At 44.2% G+C, this 20,693-nt stretch overlaps 1 protein-coding gene across 11 annotated transcripts in view; it reads left to right on the forward strand.

The window, feature by feature from the left end:
- The window catches only part of LOC144950878 (uncharacterized), a 48,844-nt gene that overhangs the window by 22,577 nt on the left and 5,574 nt on the right, over positions 1-20,693 (forward strand). For 2 of the 11 annotated variants that reach the window (XM_078881030.1, XM_078881038.1), the window contains 8 exons: positions 1,810-1,943; positions 3,791-3,908; positions 4,969-5,039; positions 8,130-8,205; positions 9,157-9,219; positions 10,372-10,441; positions 14,832-14,910; positions 20,569-20,657. In XM_078881030.1, coding sequence (XP_078737156.1) covers positions 1,810-1,943; positions 3,791-3,908; positions 4,969-5,039; positions 8,130-8,205; positions 9,157-9,219; positions 10,372-10,441; positions 14,832-14,910; positions 20,569-20,596 — 639 coding nt within the window. In that variant the 3' untranslated portion in view covers positions 20,597-20,657. Of the gene's footprint in view, positions 1-1,809; positions 1,944-3,790; positions 3,909-4,968; positions 5,040-5,896; positions 5,973-8,129; positions 8,206-9,156; positions 9,220-10,371; positions 10,442-14,831; positions 14,915-16,316; positions 16,768-20,568; positions 20,658-20,693 lie in introns of those variants that run through there. The other 9 variants (XM_078881029.1, XM_078881037.1, XM_078881034.1 and 6 more) reach the window with 7 other exon arrangements.

Here is a 20,693-nt window from a genome sequence, read left to right on the forward strand (position 1 = left end):
AGTTAGCACTGATGTTTGTTTGTAATACGTTTAGTATAACACGATGGAAATTGGTGAACAAAATGTTATGGCTGTGCATCAGCTCGTAATAAAAAAAAATTAATTCCTTAAACCAAGTGTCTGGATTTTAAATAACACTTGTAGTCTACAAAACATCACCACAACATGCTAGTTCAATGCCCCAACACGTGAGTTTTATTGCCTGTGGCTTGCGAAACGAGTGTGCACTCAGCTGCAGTAGTGCACCTTGCCACTTCCTGTAACATGTGATGACTTGCCGTTTCCACTAGGATTCCGATAATGTCATCGGTTTACACTTTGACGCAACCGGCGTGTAAACACTTGCGCATTTTAAACGTGGGGAATGCAAGGGGAGGTTCCTGTCGGCTAAATCCATCGCTCTGGTGTTGATGCAAATAACTTAATTTTTGTGCGTAAATGGTGAACATCCTATCGAAATACTGACCCTTACCATGGGAATGTGTAATTTCCAACAATGACTCAAAACCATCATTTAAGCAGTGAGTTCCATCCCATTACTTGTTCGAGCAGGGAGAGAGTCACTTGAGTTCAACTTTGTCATGTGAGAACCGTGTTGTATTTGTGCTTGTTTTGAATGAGCGTTACTTTTATTATTTAACTCTTCTGTCTGGAATGTCGGTGTGGTTGGTTATAAACCAGTCATCTGCTTACCTCGCAGCCTTATCTCGGATAAAAACGGGGCAACCATTCATTGTTTATCTGCATGATCTGACTCATTGATTGGTATGGGGCAGAGGTCGACAACCAAACTAACAAGAAGAGACATTTCATTCGTATTCGGTAAAACATTTTAAGAACTGAAATGATCGTGTATATTGGACCCGGTCCTTAATCAATAACATCACGAAGCGGTCCTTAAGGAGCCAAATACGGCTCGAGCTGCAGGTTCCCGACCCCTGCTATGGGGAGTTGTGACCTTAATCCCAACCTTGATGACCTGTCCCTGGGCACTGATTTAACTTGCAGGTGCAGAAGCTTCAGTAACCTAACAGAATATAGTTTGTACCCAAAATAACGTGGACGGACATGGCATGTCCTGCCTATAATGTTTTTTTTTGGGGGCATGTTTTAAAACTTGAATGAGAAAATAAAAATTACACTGCTAAAGATGTTAAAGGCGTTTAAATCAGTGCAGGCTTAGAAATGGCATATGCCAGGCAGTCCCAGTTTTTTCACAGTCCTGTACAATACCTCTTTAAAACCTATTGAACAGTACTCTTCCACCTCCAGACCTCCAGTTCCTAATATTTGTTTTAAATTACATCTTAAATATGCAGTTGAAAATATTTGTCTGCGTATAATATGAATTGTGGAGCACTCCAACATAAAATCACAAACTTGAAAAGGGTTAAATTTGGTCTTCGTGGAAACAACGGGTTTTTGTTACAAAACTGATATACCCCCCCCACTCCCCTGAATTGGACCCTCATTTCACAAATGCCTGTTTCAAAAGTCTCCTGGCATTCAGAAAAGTTATTTGAACAGCAAGGTAACATTTGATTCAGTAGAGTAAGGTTTGTAAACAATATTAGAGTGAAGATGACTCGCTCACCACAGCCTCACCACAGCCACGCCCAGCAGCTGGGTTTGCTGTGACCCAAGTTTTCTTGCGTTTACTTAACTGTTACATCATTCAATGCTTTTTTTATTGTAACGAGGTTAATTTGCTGAAAGTTTGACTTTGCTCTGTGTGTGGCACAAAGCATTTGAAACGTTTCTCGTTATAATAATTGTCCCCTCCCTTTGTGGCACTGTTCCTCCTTGCAGGCCGAGGCTGATGTGGCATCGCTGAACAGGCGCATCCAGCTGGTGGAGGAGGAGTTGGACAGGGCCCAGGAGCGTCTCTCCACCGCTCTCCAGAAGCTCGAGGAGGCCGAGAAGGCGGCTGATGAGAGCGAGAGGTGAGATACGTTAAGGAACGTCGGGGCAGTCGTGCACCTCCGCTTTAGCACGGTTGGCTACGGACTGTGGGGGTCGGGGGGGGCCTAGTGTGTGTGGTGAGGCGTTGTGCGATTGCCTGCGTTGTTGTAGTTTCTCGTCGAATTTACATTTTCCGCCATCTGGCCGGATGATGCCGGGAGTTGGCGCTTAACCCGTGATCGTAAAGTTGGAGAGTTCAACTTTCGTTCGGGGAAAGACTCGGGTTTATCATTTCTCTGGTTTAGATTTGATGTGTGTGTCACCAATTTGTGGGTTATTTGTAGTTGTGATCCTGATCCTGTAGGGAGACTGGCCTCTTCCAAAGGAATGTGCAATTTTCACCACTGTCCCTCATCAGAAATGGGCACTGCCTAACACTCACTTGAACAGACACTGACTCTCTATCGTTGACCTACATGTGGTGTTCATATCACGAGGTGGTTTTCTTTCCCTATACAACTTAAATCATGTGTGCAGCACACTAGACCACTTTATAAATGTGTGTAAGTATACATTCTTGTTTTATTCTTAGTTTTGACGAGTTGAAACAAATCAATTCCCCTCCATGGGTGGGGGTTAAAAAGTAACGCAACATCAATACAGCTAATCATTCATTTAATTGTAATTTTCGAGAATATAAATAACTAAATAGATAAGCAGAACATACGTCACCTTCATGTATGTCTTTGCATAAAAATGTGTATTTCTCACAACCCATCATCCTCGGGGATTATTTTTTTTAAAGTACAGATAAATGAAGAAGACTGTATTCTTAACCTCCTTTGCTTCCTCTGAGTATTCACATTACAATGCAAACTCTTGCATAGATGATGGAACTTGAGCTCTCATTAATAATTGCCGAAATAGAGATGCGTTCCTTGTCATGTTGTCTGCCATTAATTAACTGTCTGATGTATTAGTCACTAGCTTTACTACCCGGCTTCGCCTGAGACTTGGATTCTTGTCTTGGATTAATACACGGCCTACGCGGAGGGTGGGGGGGGGGGATGCGTGACGTCAGCAGGCGCACTGCGTGACACTGCTGCATGTGGGTGACATCACAGATGTGACGTCACCACTCACCGTGAAAAATATATCCATTATTGCGCCCCCCCCCCCCCAAATACAAAAGTCTATTTTTATACTTTTTGCATTGTGTACAGTCTGGAAGCTACCCACATGCCAAATTTAAAGTTCGTTGCATGTTGGGAAGAATGCTAAACATTTCGAACAGACACACATATTCACAAATTTCCCTTTTATATATATAGTTTAGTTTCAGTGCAATACATATTTGTATGGAGTCTATCCACGGGTCGTTTTAAAATGGGACACCTCCAGATTTAACCAACACCCAAAACGCACCGGTGCTGGTGACGTGGTGTTTGTATGTATGTTGAACTTTCTCACTGTACATAGCCCACCGTGCTGATTGGAGGTTCCAGGGGGTAGACAACAAACTAAACCCAAAAAGCTGTTCTAAAGAAATTGGTTTTCAATCTCGATGATTTTAAAGTGCATAACTCCCAATGGCTTCCTAATATCGAAAGGAAGAGCATTCCAGATGGTCACAGAAGTGAAAGCGTGTGTGTTGACCATCTTTGTTCGATGGCTAGCCAAAAGCTGCTGCTGCTGCTGCGAGGATGACCGTAGTCCGCCTGATGGTTTATGCTTCTTGATGAGATCAGCCGAGGTATTGTGATTAATTTGTGGTTTCCACTTTGTGTCATTAGTACGACCATATGATGTTTTCGTTCGGCAGTCAGTAGCCAATGCAGCTCGGCAAGGAACTAGACGGACACGGTCGGATGTGTGTCCTGTCCCACAGAGGCATGAAGGTGATAGAGAACAGGGCTTCCAAGGATGAGGAGAAAATGGAACTGCAGGAGATCCAACTGAAGGAAGCCAAGCACATCGCCGAGGAGTCCGACCGCAAGTATGAGGAGGTGAGGTCTTCTTTAGCCACTTACTACTTCCCTGTCCACTTTCGACCTGCCTGAGATCACGGATGACACAAGCAGTTCCAAGTTTTCATCGTGCAAGGACAAATTAAAACATGAGGACTGATGCAAACGATTTGCATTATCCACATTGCAGCTGCTAGTGATGCCATGCAGATGTTGACAAGACCGAGATATTAAATACAAAAAAATGTCCACATTGGCTTGGTAAATAACTGATTTACTGATGGCACACTTTGTAAGAGCATCACAATGTTAGGTTGTGTCCTGATGTTAGTGTTGGCATTGTGGTACTGCATTTGGGGCATGTGGATGAGGGAAAAAAAGTCCACTTAAGCAGTTGCTGGGTTTACAATTAACTTTAATATTGAGTGGCTGTTCATTCCTTGTTAAATTTGTCTGCAACATCGTTAAGATGGAAAACATTCCTTGCTTAAATTAATACATTTGGGACTCATTGTTTCGGAAAGTAGATGGACACTACTCAAATAATAATAGAATACGACGTTTCGATTGCTCCATAAGCAAACCATCATCAGGTAAGAACGAGTGATAAAACAGACACGGAAACAACATAGGTGTGACTCTGTGTCTCTCTGCATGTGTGTCTGCCTATGTTGTTTCCGTGTCTGTGTTTTATCACTCATTCTTACCTGATGATGGTTGCTTGTGTTGCAATCGAAACGTCGTATTCTATTATTATTTAATTTTCTACGTGACTTTACCGAAATAACCAAAGAGTGTTCCTGCAGTCACAAAAGCTTCAAATCTAGTTTGAGATGGACACTACAAGTAAAGCTAATGGATGTAAAGTATCTCTGCTACACATACGTTTTATTGGGACATTTACATTTCAAAAAGGCTCAGTTATTGCACCTACTGCTTAAGAGAAGCGGGGCTTGTGGAAATACTATCACTTTCCTTGTTGGTTTTCCCATCAAACGTGGTGAAGAGGTTTAGCAAAAATTTTCTTCGCCCTTCGCCTGTCTCCCCTTGTCATGCCTGCCGGTGCCTCTTCTCCCTCCCTGTCCCCTCCGTCCTCCAGGTGGCACGTAAACTCGTCATTCTTGAGGGAGACCTCGAGCGGACAGAGGAACGTGCCGAAGTTGCCGACGCGTGAGTCATCATTTGTGACACTCGATTTGCTCCATTTTTGTTTCTGCACGAGTGGCCAAATGTTTGCTCCATGTGGAGATTGCACCCACGTCATTATTTTTTGTCTCATAGTAAATAAAAGCAAATTATAACCCTTGCATGTTTTCAAGGCTAATCGGTTACAGCATAGAATTATTTTCATTTGGTTGAGTGAAATTGTTGAAATTCAAACGTCAGGATTTCGTTTAAGTCTAGGTCTAAGTTTCCCAATTAAACTAGTTTTGCTTTTCATTTTAATCAATTGATTTACTTTAAAATTAAGAAACTAATTTAGAAACTATTAAAATATTTAAAATATATCAAACCTGCAAGTTGTTTTGGCCTATATATATTGCTCATTCGGTGTTATCAGAAATATTGCCATTTCATTATTTAATGAGATAAAATCCTGCTCAGGGTCAACTTTACTCATCTCTCCTGGGTGTGTAAAATGATCACCCACAACTTGGTTGGTTCCATCAGTGTCCCATCCCAGTGACAGACCTATTGAATTTCCAAGACCTGGCTCAGGACTGTTATTCAAGATTTCTGCTGCCCAGTGCCAATGTGAGCATATAAGGGGTGTTGCTGGTCTCTTTTGCAATGTCTAACTGTTAATACAAGTCGAAGAGTTTAAATTCATTTTCTGTTTGCAGTGAACACCGTTTAAAGCTCATCGTTATTTTCTACTAATCAGTTTAAAATGTATTCCTTTGGTTTGCAGTTTTGTTGGTTTTAATTCACACGCGTGTGTTTTTACCCCAAAACTAACGGAGTTTGTTATTTGTTGCATGCCGATTTTGATTGCTGCCCCCGACCCCTCACTGTGATACTAACAGCCAAGTCAGGCAGCTGGAGGAGCAGCTAAGAATTCAGGATCAGCACTTGAAGGGCCTCATGGCTTCTGAGGAGGAGGTATCATCACTTAAATACAAGTGCAATGATTAAACCTATCTTAATTTCTATTTTCCACTGGCACAACGGAGCCGTGTTGGGTCAGACGGCACGGTTTTTTTCCCCACTGTCACAAGCCGAGCCATGCTGCTGACGTAACTCGTAATGCGCGCAATGTTAATATACACGAAGATGACGCGGTGACTTCTGCGTTCGACTAGCGCCGACTCACGTCGGGAGCCACACACCCTGACGTGTTTTGGATCCCTAGCTAGAGGCCAGCAAAGTGCCCACTCGATTCTTGGCTCGGTTAAATTCGTGGGGTAAACCACCCGTGCCTTGCCGACTCCTGCCCTGTGGTGGCACGATTCGAACGTGCAAGTGGAACCGTGAGCGTTGAATGAAGGCCCTCGTTTCTCATCGCAATTCCTCCTGCCATGTTTTTCCCCCTCGCTACTCCTGCAGCTTTGTGTGTCCATGTTGTCCTCTGGCACCTTACGGGGGAGCCTTTCTGTGTCTTCTGCCCTGTGCTGCGGTGTTTATTTTTCTGGACCGTTCGGGGTGTATTTGCACAGCTGCCAACTGTACCTATTTTGACCGAGCTTTCTCGGTTCTTCAAGTGATATATCTCAGTCTTCTGATATTGGTCGTGCGTGTAGTCCATGTGCCATAGTAGAATTTGGTACCGCTAGGTGTGACATGTTTGGATTACTGGTTTTATTTTCAATTTGGCTAATTAATATGGATTGTGCAAGCAGGGTTATTCACCTTTTAGTGGCATTTTAAAGAGTGTTATATGTCAGGCTTGGCCATCTCGGGTGGTGGTTCCGACAAGTAATTACATTGTCTTGACCCTTGGACTAATTCGTATTGTTAGAAGATGTTGAGTCAGAAGTACATTGTGTGAATGTTATACAGTAATACTATTATTCTTCCTTGATGTTTGGTCAAGGAAAATAATATTCCAGAGCCAAATACATCCTCAGGATTTTATGGTTTTGTGCTCATTCTCAAAGCTCTCGCCCAGACTGTGGGGGGAGGTGGGCACCTTTAGAGTTCACTTCTAATTCCTAAGCATCACAGTTCCAGACTAAAGCACCCATAGGGATTACTACATTTCATTGCCAATTCCTCAGCTTTCTGTTCCTCCCCTCCCTCTGGATTGACTCCTCCCCATCACGGGAAGGTGGAATTTACACCGCTAGTTCAGGAGAGCAGCACCTCCCTCCAACTCCCTTGAGCAGGAAACCCTCTCTGAGTTTATTTGACTCCCTCAGCAGGAACACTTGGCCTCTTCGAAATTTTAAGACGGACAAGAAAACTTTCCGATTCTTGTGGGGAAAAAAAATACAACCTTGCACTCGCCTTGTTGCAGCTACGTTTTCAGTTGGCAGGTTTGCTTTGCCTCAATCTAAAACTCTCTCCTGTTTTGCTGCTGAAACGGTTGCACGGTGGCAATCGCTTAGTCCAGACGATTAAAATATTTGGATAATATTTTTTGTATATAATAAGAGCTTCGCTCACTTAATCTGTGTGGTGCTATTGTCAAGAGTACTCCGCTTGCAATCGCAAGGTTGCAACTTCAATCCTGATCAGGGGTTGGTCAGCTCGCTCGCTGCCCTTTTACGGCTTGGTAAATGAAACGGGCAACAGCGCAGGCACGTCATGAACAGTGGTCATCGTGTGGATAGACTGGTCACTGCCACACGTGGAATTTCTATCACTGAAAGAGCTGCCAGTGGAGATGAGCGTTGCTCCACAATTTAATTTTAGGTTGGGCCGCGACATAATGATCTAGCCAAATTTGTGTAGTTTTGGACACTTCCACCCAACGCATCCAAATTAGCATTAAATTGCCACGAGCACAAGTGTCTTTAACTGTTGAATTATCACCATTTGAGTTCACGAGGGTTGGCTCTTTAGAAAGGAGATGCTGACTTGTCACGTTAATTTACGGTTCCTAAGACGATCACCTGCCGTGCTTCCCTTTCCCTTCTTAGCCAGAGTACGTGCTGCCCTGGCCTGCCCCGCCCTGCCCCCCCTCTCTTGCCAATTTCCTTTTTTACATTTTTCTTTCTCATTTCCGCATTTGTCATCCTCTGTTGCAACTGCGACAAACCGCTGCTCCTCCTGCTCGCTGCTCCTCCTGCTCCTCCTCATCGATATCGCCGCGAGCAGCAAGTGCTCCGAGCTGGAGGAGGAGCTCAAAGTTGTCACCAACAACCTCAAGTCTCTTGAGGCGCAGTCAGACAAGGTAGGGTGGGGGATCGGCTTCTCGCGGACAGAATTCCGTTGAACCCTGCCGAGCGGTACCTTAAGCGGTGGGCCAAGGCCCGAGAGAAGGTGGTGGCCTTTTTGAGGTTTGTTCGATTTTAGGAATTGGCAGAGGCGCGCATTAAATGCAAAGTAATTGACATTTGCAGCCCCATTATTAATCTGCTGCTGGGTGAAGGCATCCCTATGCCGCCGAGTCCCGGTAATAGGTGTTTGACTTTTTCTAGACGGGCGTCTCTCAGGATAATGACCTTATCTTGAACACAATTTTCATTAACGCTACCCTAAAAGGAAAAGCATGTAATAGGCTACGTTTCACGTAATGGCCCTTGATAGTAAAATGTGTGCTTTTCTTTTAGAACAGTGTTATTGAAGAATGTTTTTTGCATTTTATAGGTGTCTACCGAAGACAACACGTAGGTTTCAATTAATAGTTCCTGCCCAGTTACCAATTGGCTACCTGAATCGCCCAGCTCTCTGTCGTACATTGCAGAATGTAGTGAATGACGGACTGGTGGTCAAAAGGCCTTTGCAGAGCACTGTAGAGTTGGGTAAGGGAGCAGCCTATTAAATTGACTCCCGGAGTGGTTCTGTGGTGTCACCTGGGGCTGTTGCCGGATTCCCATGAGGATCTGCGGACTGGGAGTTCCAGAAAGACAATTATTTTTTACCACTAGTCAATACTTGTCCAATAAGACATTTGGAATATAAATAGGTGGTCCAATAATATAAAAAACATTTTTATTGTTTTAGATATGCCAATATTACATTTTCTCTCGCTGTCCTTTCTCATTCTGTCCTTTCCTCATCTGACTGTACTTGTACGATTCTATCCACATGTGAATGAGTTGAATGAAAATGTAATTTTGCAGGTGGGCTTGCCTTGCGGTTCAAATTAATTCTTCTTCTGTGGATCTTATTTCCTTAACAGTACTCGCAAAAGGAGGACAAATATGAAGAAGAAATTAAAATTCTTACTGACAAGCTGAAGGAGGTTTGTAAAGTTGTCGCACCAAAGTTATACGACGATTGGTCTGTGCTGTCAAACTTTGTACCGAACTCCCGAATATCGTATGTTGGCTATGTATAGTTGACTTTCTGTTGCTAAACTGAACGTTTGCAAGGTACATATCGGCTGCTTTCATTCAGTAGGCATGGTGACTATCTAAAACATTTACACAGAACTATATTTGAAGAATACCCTGCGTGTTTATTTGGGTTCAAGGTACATATTCAATCTGTACATTATGAAAGGCACTTGGGGGGGGGGGGGAAACCCGAATGCCCTGTTACTCGGTTATACATTTTGATCCGTGTATATTGAGTATGAAAATGAAATGTAACTTTATTGTTCTCGTATCAATGCCGGTTTGATAATTGGTTCTTTACCCTTCTATCTGGCAACAAAACTGACACCTTTTTACAAGGAGTCATGTTTGCATAGACCGCAATACCTGCAGTCATAATACAAACAAAAGAACATAACTCTGATAATGTGCACTGTCCTTAAAGTTGATTGATCCACACCCGAGACAGCTTTCCTTAGAGCCTAGTCTCATATGGGTTGGACCAGATGACGCCAAAAGGCGCACAACTCAAAGACAATGCACCATCAGAGTATGAGAGCTCGGGGTAAGCATCTACACTATGGGAACCTCATTTGCCAGTAAAAATATGATAATTGGTTCTTTACCCTTCTATCTGGCAACGCCTTTTGGCGTCATCTGGTCCAACCCATATGAGACTAGGCTCTAAGGAAAGCTGTCTCGGGTGTGGATCAATCAACTTTAAGGACAGTGCACATTATCAGAGTTATGTTCTTTTGTTTGTATTATGAATGCCGGTTTGTTAACGTAGTGGGCAGTACTGTAACTATGGTTTGTCGGAAGCTCTTAAGTTTTAGGATACTTTTTGGGAAGGGTCTTGCATGAGTTTATTTGGCCAATTCCTTTTATAAACGTGTGATTATAAATATAACATTTCCATACATTGTTTAACGTTTTGGAACTGTTGTAGTCTTAGAGGGGGGGGGTGGGCAGACAAAGGTTGTATGGGGTGAAGCGTTAAAGTCGCTTGGATTTGGCCCAGCTATTTATGTGTTTCACCTGGCACACACGTTCATGTCTCCCTTGTCGACCACATCTAGGCTGAGACCCGTGCCGAGTTTGCCGAGCGTTCGGTAGCCAAGCTGGAGAAGAGCATTGACGACCTGGAAGGTAAGAGTTCCATTCCTCACATACAACGGGTTTTGTCGCAGGATACCAGGAAAAGAGTTCTTTCAAGTGTTAACCAAGCAGCCAAAATTGAAATCGGTTTGTGTCTCTGTAATACGATAAAATTGTACACCCGACGAAATCGCCGATTTGAGATTTGCTCATACATGGAAGAAAGTAGGTGTGGCCTTGGCCGAAGGCACGTGTCTTTGCCCATTTATGGTATTTTGGATCGTTAATCGAGCTTAATTGCATCGAATTCCGCTCGGTTGATCTATAATAAACAAACATGAAAAAATACCGGGTTAATCGCTGTCGACTCATTTCCAATCGATCCAGAGATCGAGTCATGATGTAACCACGCCCCCACTTCATTTGGTTGGCTAAGATCAGCAAGATCAGTGATTTACGTCGCAGTCCGTTTTTATTGTTCCACAGCGGCGCCCCTGCTTGCGTGTAACTTTGCCCGCAGCTGATGCGTCCTGAGGGGACTTGTCTCATCAGTTTTGCCACCGTGTGCAACAAGTGGCCTCTGCTTAAATATAGCACCGTGTCTCTTCACGCTTACCCATTGCCACTTAGTTTGATCGTTTGCCAAAGTCTCCTCTCCTTGGTTGCGAGTTTGTGCAAGGTCGATGTCCTCACACAGGGGTGAAAGTCAAGCAGTAATGTGTGTGCAGTCTGTTGGACGAGAAGACCTCGGAGAATAGTGTGGTTCCGGTTTCTGAAATGCGTTTTAGTGGAATAGTACGCGAGGCACTGGGACCCGCGCACTTGTGTTGGCCGCATGGCATAGTGCGAACAACCGGGAATGCATAGCAAGATGAGCTGAGGAGGGCACGTGTGAGATACAGCGTGTAAGTTTCACTGGGTGATTGAACATCCCAAGGGGCTGTGATATTTGAGGAGAGTTGTAGCAACACTGCTTTGTACTTTCTTCCGTAGTTGGAAACATAATAATTTCAGTTCCCACGAGGCATTTTATCCATTTCCTCTAGTCACACAGGCCCCACACCCACAATTTTGTTATCAAATTAAAGCTATACATGTCCTCTAGAACAACGAGTTTTAAAGTTTTTACAGTTTTTATAGTTTTAACCAAAACACTAACAAAAGTAAAAAAATGGTACCCTTGTGATTTTTTTGTAATTTATATCACTGAGACTGACATGGGAAAAAATTATCAGGGTACAAAGGATTTCCGCAAATGGGTACATGCGAGTGGATCTTCGAGGACAGCTTCGTTGTAATCTAAGGTGGGAATTATAAGCAGAAGGAAGTCGATGCCTGCTCGGTTTATTAGTACATTGAAGCCAACATTGGCTCGTACTCATGCCACATCCAGCAGCTTACCCTCCCTCCTGCCTTGCGCAGATTTGGTGAGATCAGGATCCCTTCAGGTATCACCCGCCACAGTTCTTGTCCACAGCAGACAATTGCACTCAGATGGGTTACTGAGTTGCCAAAATAACAGCAGCCAATAAAAAAAACTCTTAAGTGTTGAGTGAAGCTAATTCGGTCTAGATGGGGTGAGCGGGAGAGGACGGGGGGGGGGGTGCTCGGCTCGCAGTCGGAAGAATGTGAGTTGGGAGTCAACTCGGCCCGTCCACCCTTCTGGCTTCGATAAAATGAATACCACTTTGTGGGCGAAGTAAAGTGGTTGTCTCATGGATATAACCACCCCCGACAATGGAAGTTGGAATTTTCAACATTGGCTCGGTCTGGAAAATCCCTGATCATTTTTGAATGAAACTAAAGTGACTTGACAAAGATTGAAAATAGTAGCAGGAGAGAAATGAGGCACCCTGTGAACAGCTGATGTTACCATTTTGGATATGTATGATTAATTGTAGTTCGAAAGAACCATTGAGAAAGATGTTTGCAAACCTCTTATTTCAGTTTTAAGCTGGTGCTAATGTTCAAGGCAGAGTCGTTTTTTAAGTGAGGATTATTGCACTATTCCAGTTGACCATGCGGGAGGGGTTAACGCTAACATTTCATCTAAGAAGTTGAAGGTTGTGCGCGAGGTGTTGTTTTCATCAGCGTGGCACTTAACATGTATGGTGGTGATCTAAAGCGCAAGGGAAAACAGGTGCCCAGTGGCTTGATGCTCGCTCAGCAGAGAGCTCATGGAAAATGTTTTTGTCAACGTGGCCTCGGCTCCCAGCAGCAACCTTTCGTAAACCTGCACCCACTTAGCGACCGTACGTGGTGGGGGGGTCATGCCTGTGTGTGCATGCCTTGCTCCTTGTGGTGCAGTAGCAAGGATCAAGCATAGGGATTGTTCTATGGAGGCAGCTCAAAAAAACCTACGTTATCTTTTTCACCCCCAACATAAATTTCAGCATGACACCCAAACTTTGCCTTACAAATAATCTTTACGTTGTGTGCGTCCTAAGAATTAGTCACACCGTGTTGTAAAACAATATTTAAATACAGTAATTTTGAACCAAGGTGTACAACACTGATCGGACACCATTGGGGGGGATCTAATTGTAATGAATTATTGGGGAAAAAAAACTTTGTAATTTTATATTCTTTTGTTCTTTCGGTAAAGTCACATAGGTAGAAGAAAATATAATGGATCACGACGTTTCGATCACAACACAAGCAACCGTCATCGGGTGTGAAACAAACACAGCAGGGGGAGGCAAGGCCCACTCAGCTATTTAGCAACTTTTTCAGGTGACCTGGCCATAAGTGATTGCCCAATGAAGTAGCTGATCATCACATGGGAATTTATGTCAGCCAAATGCTCAAAAATATTCTAAGAATAATATTATTAAATGATTACTATTTTACATCCGGGTTAGGTAGCCAAGGTGGAGTAGAGGGCCGATTTCTGTGTCACGCACGGAGCCAGCACCGTTGAGATCCTGAGTTTGAATCTAGATTTCGGTTGGTAGTCAACATTTTTAGTGACTAATAACCGCACAGAAACAATCGCGTTACGTTTAGTTCTCACTTACTTTGACTTGTCCTCCCAGCTGGTAGTTTTGATTGCTGTGTAACACGCTGCCGACGTGAGGCGCACCACCAAATGGTGAATAAAGTCCAAATTTGTATAGATATAAAAAATAGTTCTGAAGTCTGAGCTTCCTAATTACAAAGTTCTTAATCTCCTAATGTTATGCCGATAGCACGTTCGAACATAATTGGGTAGGAAACCAAACCTTGCAACAATTTTAACAAACTTTGAAGTTGTTGAAAGTGTTGTGACCCTTCTGTATAACAGAGTTTTTGCAGCCCGTGATAATGAAGGTGAAATTCAGGCTTGGTGACTCGCTCTCGCGAGCAGCCCACTACCAAGTCTGCCGTGTGAGAATACCGTTGACAAGAGCCGCATTTTTTCTGGCAGGAAGCACTGGCTTGAAGTGGGTGATGCATTTGTTGAAGGTCCTTGGGGTTGGGTTTACGCACCCAACCCCCGCCCCCCCTTGTTACAATGGCCCCGTGTCCCTAACACAATCCCGGCCACTGTTTTGCACGCCCAGTTTTTTAACAACGCTCTAATGCCAAGTGTTTGGCAATCCTCATCGCAAGCTTGTCTAGTTGCTACAACAATTTTAGCAATAGGTCAATTTAGAATGCTTTTCTGGGGGGAACAGTGGTTCCTTTCAGTAGTGGCAAAATATTTGTCCATTGCTGGCCAAAAAAGTTGTGCCACATCAGCACTCTTTGGACTGGGATTTATCAATATACTTTTAGGAAGAAAAACAATTTGGGCTGCGGGTGAAGATTTGTCACCTTTTAAGAACACATGCGCTAGCTTTTTGCGCAAAAGTAATTACATTTTCAGCTTCGAACATTGGTGAGTTAACATTTACACCCCGTACTTCTCTTACGCTTCCTCTCATTGGTTGCTTTCACGACTCCCTCTCACACTAAACTTTATTGTGGGTAAATCTCAAACCCAGATATCTCCGCATTACGAATTTAAATTGTACTACAACTTCGGCACGAGCATTTGCGTGTGTGTGTCTACTCCAGTGTTCTTCGCTAATTTTCAGAGGGAGGAGGGCACTTTTGCCGATAAGACATCCGTGTGAGGGCCGCCACACATTGGAAACAATTGGGGGTTTGACAGCAGCACGATGGTGATGATGGGAGAGGGGGGGGGGTGTTTTCACTCCGTGTGTGTTGTCGGGGGGCCGCACTATAGTCCACCAGGGACCGCCAGTGTCCCGCGGGCCTTGCAATGAAGAACACAGATCTACACCAACCTTGTGTTTGATTTCAGGGGAGCGGGGGAGCTTCCCTCGCTTATCCCCTCATGCTGTTTCTCCCTTATTGATTATCTGCTGTTTTTCCTATAGGTTTAATTTATTTTTCTGCATCTCTTGTTATGTTGTTCCTTCCATGCCCTGCTTTGTGCGTCTGATCTCCCCCGTAGACGAGGTCTATGCTCAGAAACTGAAATACAAGTCTGTGAGTGAGGAGCTGGATCTTGCCCTCAATGATATGACCTCGATGTAAATACTCCTTTCCTGCTCTGCCCTTCTTTGTTGTGCTGCTACTGCCTGCTAACCTGGCTTCCTCCCTTCCAGTTTTGTTTAAATCTGGCACACTTTTGTCTCGTCGCTTGAGTTTCCGCGCGTCGCTATCTTCACGACAGCTAGAGCCCCGCAGAATCGTCACGTCAAGGCCAATCTGCAAGCGGTAGATCAGTAGTTTAGTTAAAATTCTGCTTACACGGAGAAAAAAGTCCGTTCAGAAATGGGAGTCCCCTTGTTGTTGGTCACGGATTTTTTTTATTTACGATGAAAAATTATTTTACCCAAACGTCAAATTATGTTTTCCTTTTTAATATGCTCCTCTTAAACCTCTAACCTTATAATTTTTGGTAGAGGCACCACTTGCAAATACACGTCCTCACATTCATAAGAAGGCAAATTTATAATCCAAACCGTCTATGCCCATAATTTAATTAAAATGCGGTGCGACAAGAAGCCATCATTTTCGATGTCTGTCACCAGCTGCTTTATGGTGTCGTTAATATTCATTGCAAACTGCATTGGTGGAGTGGGGTTTTTATTAAATGTTTTGCTTTGCTTATTACTACAAAGATTGGCAACTTTTCACAGTTTAATTGCTTTTCCGCTTAATTTATGGCCTTGTGGTTGCAGCAGGCACATGCCTAGCACAGATCCTTTAAAACTCAATAATTCTTCATCTGCGCTCCATTTCTTTTTTATTGCCATTTAAAGATAGATATATCGACGGTGCTTTGATGAGATTCCCCCCCCCCCCCGCTGGTGCCTATCAAGCACATTAAATCAGGTCATTGTGAGCACTGGTGACCCGAACAAACCCTCTGGGGCATTCAATCAATTACGGATGGCGGCGACTCTTTTTCTACTTGCTGTTGATTTTATTAACCGTGTAGTGTGCATGCCCGCGCTCTTTTAACAGATGTGGTGTGGTTTTTTGCTTCTAACAGCGTTTTTTTAACGGAATGCGCTTTGTAGCAAACGAATTGATCAGCTTGCGCAATTCTGAGTAGCCATAGTAGCAACTTGAAATGTGTGTACAATTGCAGCGTTCGTTTGCTCGTGCTGTTGCAGGTTGATATCGTTAAGATTATGGGATCAGATCCTTACGGGGGTGGGGATTTGGGGTTAACTCTAATTGATGCCTTCTTGAGTCAACAAATGAATACTGCTTTGTTGGAAATGAAATGGGTTTTTTTTAAAGGAGATGTTCACTCCACTGTATGAATGTGCAATTTTCACCACTTGCTCTGGGCTTGTGCGCTATTTATATTTGACTTTTACACCACTGTTCTTTGCATTATTACGACCGTTGTTGCTTGTGCGTATCCGCTTTGAACGATGCCTTCTGTGTCTGCGTTCCGTGTCTTGTGTTTGTCGCGTTGTAGCTAAATCTTCAAGATGGTCTCTCTCCATTGGGGGATCCTGGATGTTGCTGCTTTCGCTGGATTCGGGCCCCTTCCTGCCCTCCTCCCCCCACCTCTGGCCTTCCTTCCTCATGTCTTCCTGCCAGTCTCTCATTTTTCCATTGCACACGCACGTGTCATCGGCCCCTGCCGAACCCGACGCAAAATCGGTGAATCCTGCACAATGGCGAATACTCGGTAAATGGGAGTGGTGCCGCTGGTGGTTGCTCCGGATTGTTGGCACCTTTTTGCAGAGTTTGGCGGTCGATTTTGAGGATTTTTCAAAACCATGTCGCTATCGTGCACACATTTGACCCTTGTTGGAACCAGTAAACTTGCCACTCTTTTGCCATCATTGTCCCCTTTCCCCTCCTCCTGTCTTGCGTTGCACTTTCCATCCTGCAATGTTCTTCGAATAAAAACTCCAGCTTCATCTGCGATTCTGTCTGCTCTTTCTTTGGTTGTTTTCTATGGGCGGTGATATCCATTTCCTTTCTGGCTTTTTGCTTATTTTATTTTAATTTTGGTCACTGACACTTACACCTACGTCTAAGGTAACAATTGATGTGCGATGGAACAACTCCCATGGACTATCATGAAAATGAGAGACCTTGATGAACCTGTGCGGATTTCTTTGTGGGCCCTGTGCGCAAGGTTTTAATCCACCCTCTGAAGAGTTTGTTGTCCTGCGCTTTGAGCTGCTTCTTCGCAGTACATTTTTCTTTGCAAATGATTTGTCCAGGTGTTATTTAAAAATATATTTTTTAATTTGCAAACGGTGCTGGTCTGTCAAGTGCATTGTGTACTAATTTGTATGGATTCCCTGGACTCTTCTAATTTTTTTTTAGACTTCATCTACGAATACACAATTGGGGATTATTTATAACGTCTGCACAAAAGTTACTCTATTTTACCTGCTCATCCTTTTCAAACACTTTTTCCCCGAACATTCAACCACCCCTACGTATGTCCACGGGCCTTTTTTCGTTCCCCTTTTAATGCAATTTTTTTTGCGAACCGCATGTACGTTTTTCGCGCTGCAACGTGCGGCATTTGCGTCGTGGCGATGTGGAAAGATTGGCACCACAGGGTTATGCCGCCCACAGTGTGAGCACCGGAAACCCCCTTCCCAAGGTGTGTGGCAGACCCTTGCTCTCCCGCACACACGCTGGCTTGTACGTTTACATTGCGAGCGTTGCATGTGGGCTCCACCTATCCTGCACCACGCCATCCATCCGTCACCGCCACCCCCACGGACTTGTGCCGTGTGTCCACAGCCAGTGGGGGAGCGCTGGCTGCTGGTGCTGGGCTGGGCCCAGAGTGCCTGTGCGCAAAAGTCACCAGGTCATGCTAAACTAACCCGAACACAATACTAATATTAATGGCTGTCGTTGTGGAGAACTTAAGTAACAATATAAATAAGTTGATGTGTAACCAAACCCTGGTTGGTAATTCGAGCCGACTTTCAGGCTCGCGCTGAGCTGAACCTGTCGCGATGTCATGGGACTCGTTGCGTCGTTCTCTCGGTTCCACTTCTCCAGCAGTTTTGGCAGAAAAAGTTCTATCGTAGAGGCAGGCACAGCAAGTAGGTGGCTGACCGACTAGCTGTGGAGAGATTTTGCATTTGTCCGCTTTGAGGCCTAAGGTAAACTTCCTCCTTGGCCTCCCTCAGGGCAGCCCTGGCCACACTTCTGAGAAAGTAAAAAAACTTTTTTTATTTTGCCAGGTCACGCCCGCTGAGAGCCGTGTGGCTCTTCAGAAGCAATCTGGCCATCACAAATGATAACTCAACCAAGTGGCTTATGTGAACATGTATAGCAGCCAAATACTCTTAATGTGTGGTGTTGATTTAGTTAGGGGGGGAAACTGTAGGACCTAGAGAAAATCTACTTGACCACGGGAAGAAGATGCAAACTCCAAATATACAGACCATCTTAACATATTTTTTAAATATTTATATGGACACAAAGGTCCCCATATATGTAACCATTTTAATGCAGTTATACATTTCCCCTTAGACCAGTAGCGAGGGCAGGCAAGCAAATAAAACTGGCACCAGGGCAATGTCGACAGCTGCCTAAGCCGCCCCCCACCCCATGCAAGTTGTGTGTTTATTTAATCGTTTTATGAACTGGTTGTATAATTCTCCAACTGCAGGAACTGCTCAGTCGGCTTGTGATACTACATTGTCGTGTTTTGAACCTCGTTTATTGCTGACGTTTGAGCGGAGCGTGCTCTTTGCACAACGATTGCCTCGGTGTGCACCTAGCCTGGTGCAAGTGCCATGGTGATTGCGCCGGAGCAATTGAATATTGAACCACAAAGCAAAACACAAGTTTGAGTGTGCCGTGGGTTTGGGGCACCACGACGGTGGCTAGGAGATGTTAACTACCTCGCTCGGTATACAGGAGGTTGGGTTTGATCCTGACGCCTGCTGCTGTATATTTGGAGTTCTGGTGTTCGCGTGGATTTTTCTCCGGGTCATACGGTTTCTCCCTCCCACATTTAGAAATGTGCGTTTAGAGTATATGGCTGCGTTCAATTTCCACAAGCCACTTCTTTGAGCTATCTTTCTTTGCTGGGTCGTTTCTGAAAAAGAGCAATATAGCTTGGTGGGCCCTAACTGATAAAATAAAAAATAATTCAGTTTATTTTGCGCGTAATTGTTTTTACCATATTTCCCCATGCTGGTTGAGTTATCACTTGGCCACTGCTGTTAGCTGCGGCTGGGAATCGAACTCTGGCTGCCAGGTTCATAGCTCAGTGCAGTTTAATCACTACCATTGCTCCACTACCAATCGTAGATATACAGTGGTACCTCGCTATACGTCGTTAATTCGTTCCAGAAGGTAGGACTTGTACTGAAAATGACGTTTACCAAACAAATTTTTCCCATAAAAAATAAAGGGAAAGAAAATAATCCGTTCCTAGAGTATAAGAAATGATATTTTATATGACATAATACATTAATGGGGTTATATAAAATAATGTAGATACTACTTATTACTAAAATGCATACATTAATTAAAATAAATGCATAAATTAAAATAAATTGAAATAAAAAATAAAATTTAACATCACTTTACCTTGCTGAGAGGAGGGTTGTGCACTGAACGAGATCTACTGTACAGGCAGACTGAAGAGCGGCGCTTTGTTTCAGTCGTGAACGGGGTCTACGCGGGTACGCGGTGACTCTTCCCGACCCATACAAGTTCTAGCAAGCGCGTCGTATCCCAAGATGTTTTTTTCTCGTCAAAACACGACATATACCAAATTCGACGTATTCCAAAGCGGTCGTATACCGAGGTATTACTGTACTTAATTTAATGTCCTTTCTATCTCTGAAGATTTAATGTGATGTGCTGCCATTCTTTGTGCGATTCGTGCACATTGCCACAATGATCACTTGATGAGACCTACTCACACCGATTCCCCATCGATAATGAAACCAGAAAGTTGTCGCGATTTGACCGCGTCCATTATTTTTCTATCGTGCGGACTGTAGCAGCCCATTAGAGGCTGCGTGGGTCTTGTGTGAACCCATAAGACCGTGTGTGGAAATAACTTTGTTTTTGTTGAACTTCTGTACCGTACGTAGCTAACCGTGCTAGTGTGCTTACTTTTATGTACATGTTTCGTAAGCATAAGCTATTTAGGATGACCTGCGTCTCGTTACACCTTGCCTTCTACCGCATCGTGTGCTTACGGCCCTCAGCCAATGTTGTTAATTCAACGTTCAGATGGTGGCGGCGGTGAGTTGACCCACAGAACAACCACGGTTTTATTTTCGTCCTCAAATTACAACTCTGTTTATCGCCCCCCCCCCTCTCCGGAAGGATGATGGGCTGAGTCAACTGACCCACAGCCAGTGTTCGAACTCTTAACCCTCCAGTTGCGAGCTGCTCGCTCTTCCACCGAGCCACTTGGAGTCTCCACGTTGGTGGCTCGGGGCCCCCACTTCTCATTTGATAAGCGAGGCGGTGGCTTGCCATCGTCTGTAGCAACACCACACTTGGGACGTGTTTAGCTTGCTCTTGTGGATACCTGTGCATTTTAACACGTAGGCTTTCGCCTATTATGGATACCGATGCATTATTGTAATCTGCAAGTGGTTACAATCTCGCGTCCGCTCTTTACAGTTCTTGCACTGTATTTAGAGTGGGAAATGGACTCTCTCTCACTGTCTTTGCCTTGCTTCTAACCCTTATCTGCATTCCTTTTGTGCCTCCCCAAGAATGCTATCACAAGGAGAAGGAGAGTAACCGCGTGCTAACGCGCGAGCTCAGAGTCTTGCTGAATGAATTCAGCGACTAAGTCGGTCTGGTACCTGCCCTCCTCCCTCCCTCCCTTCCTCTCTTC

This window comes from Lampetra fluviatilis, chromosome 59 (genome assembly GCF_964198595.1).
Source record: "Lampetra fluviatilis chromosome 59, kcLamFluv1.1, whole genome shotgun sequence".
NCBI lineage: Eukaryota > Metazoa > Chordata > Hyperoartia > Petromyzontiformes > Petromyzontidae > Lampetra > Lampetra fluviatilis.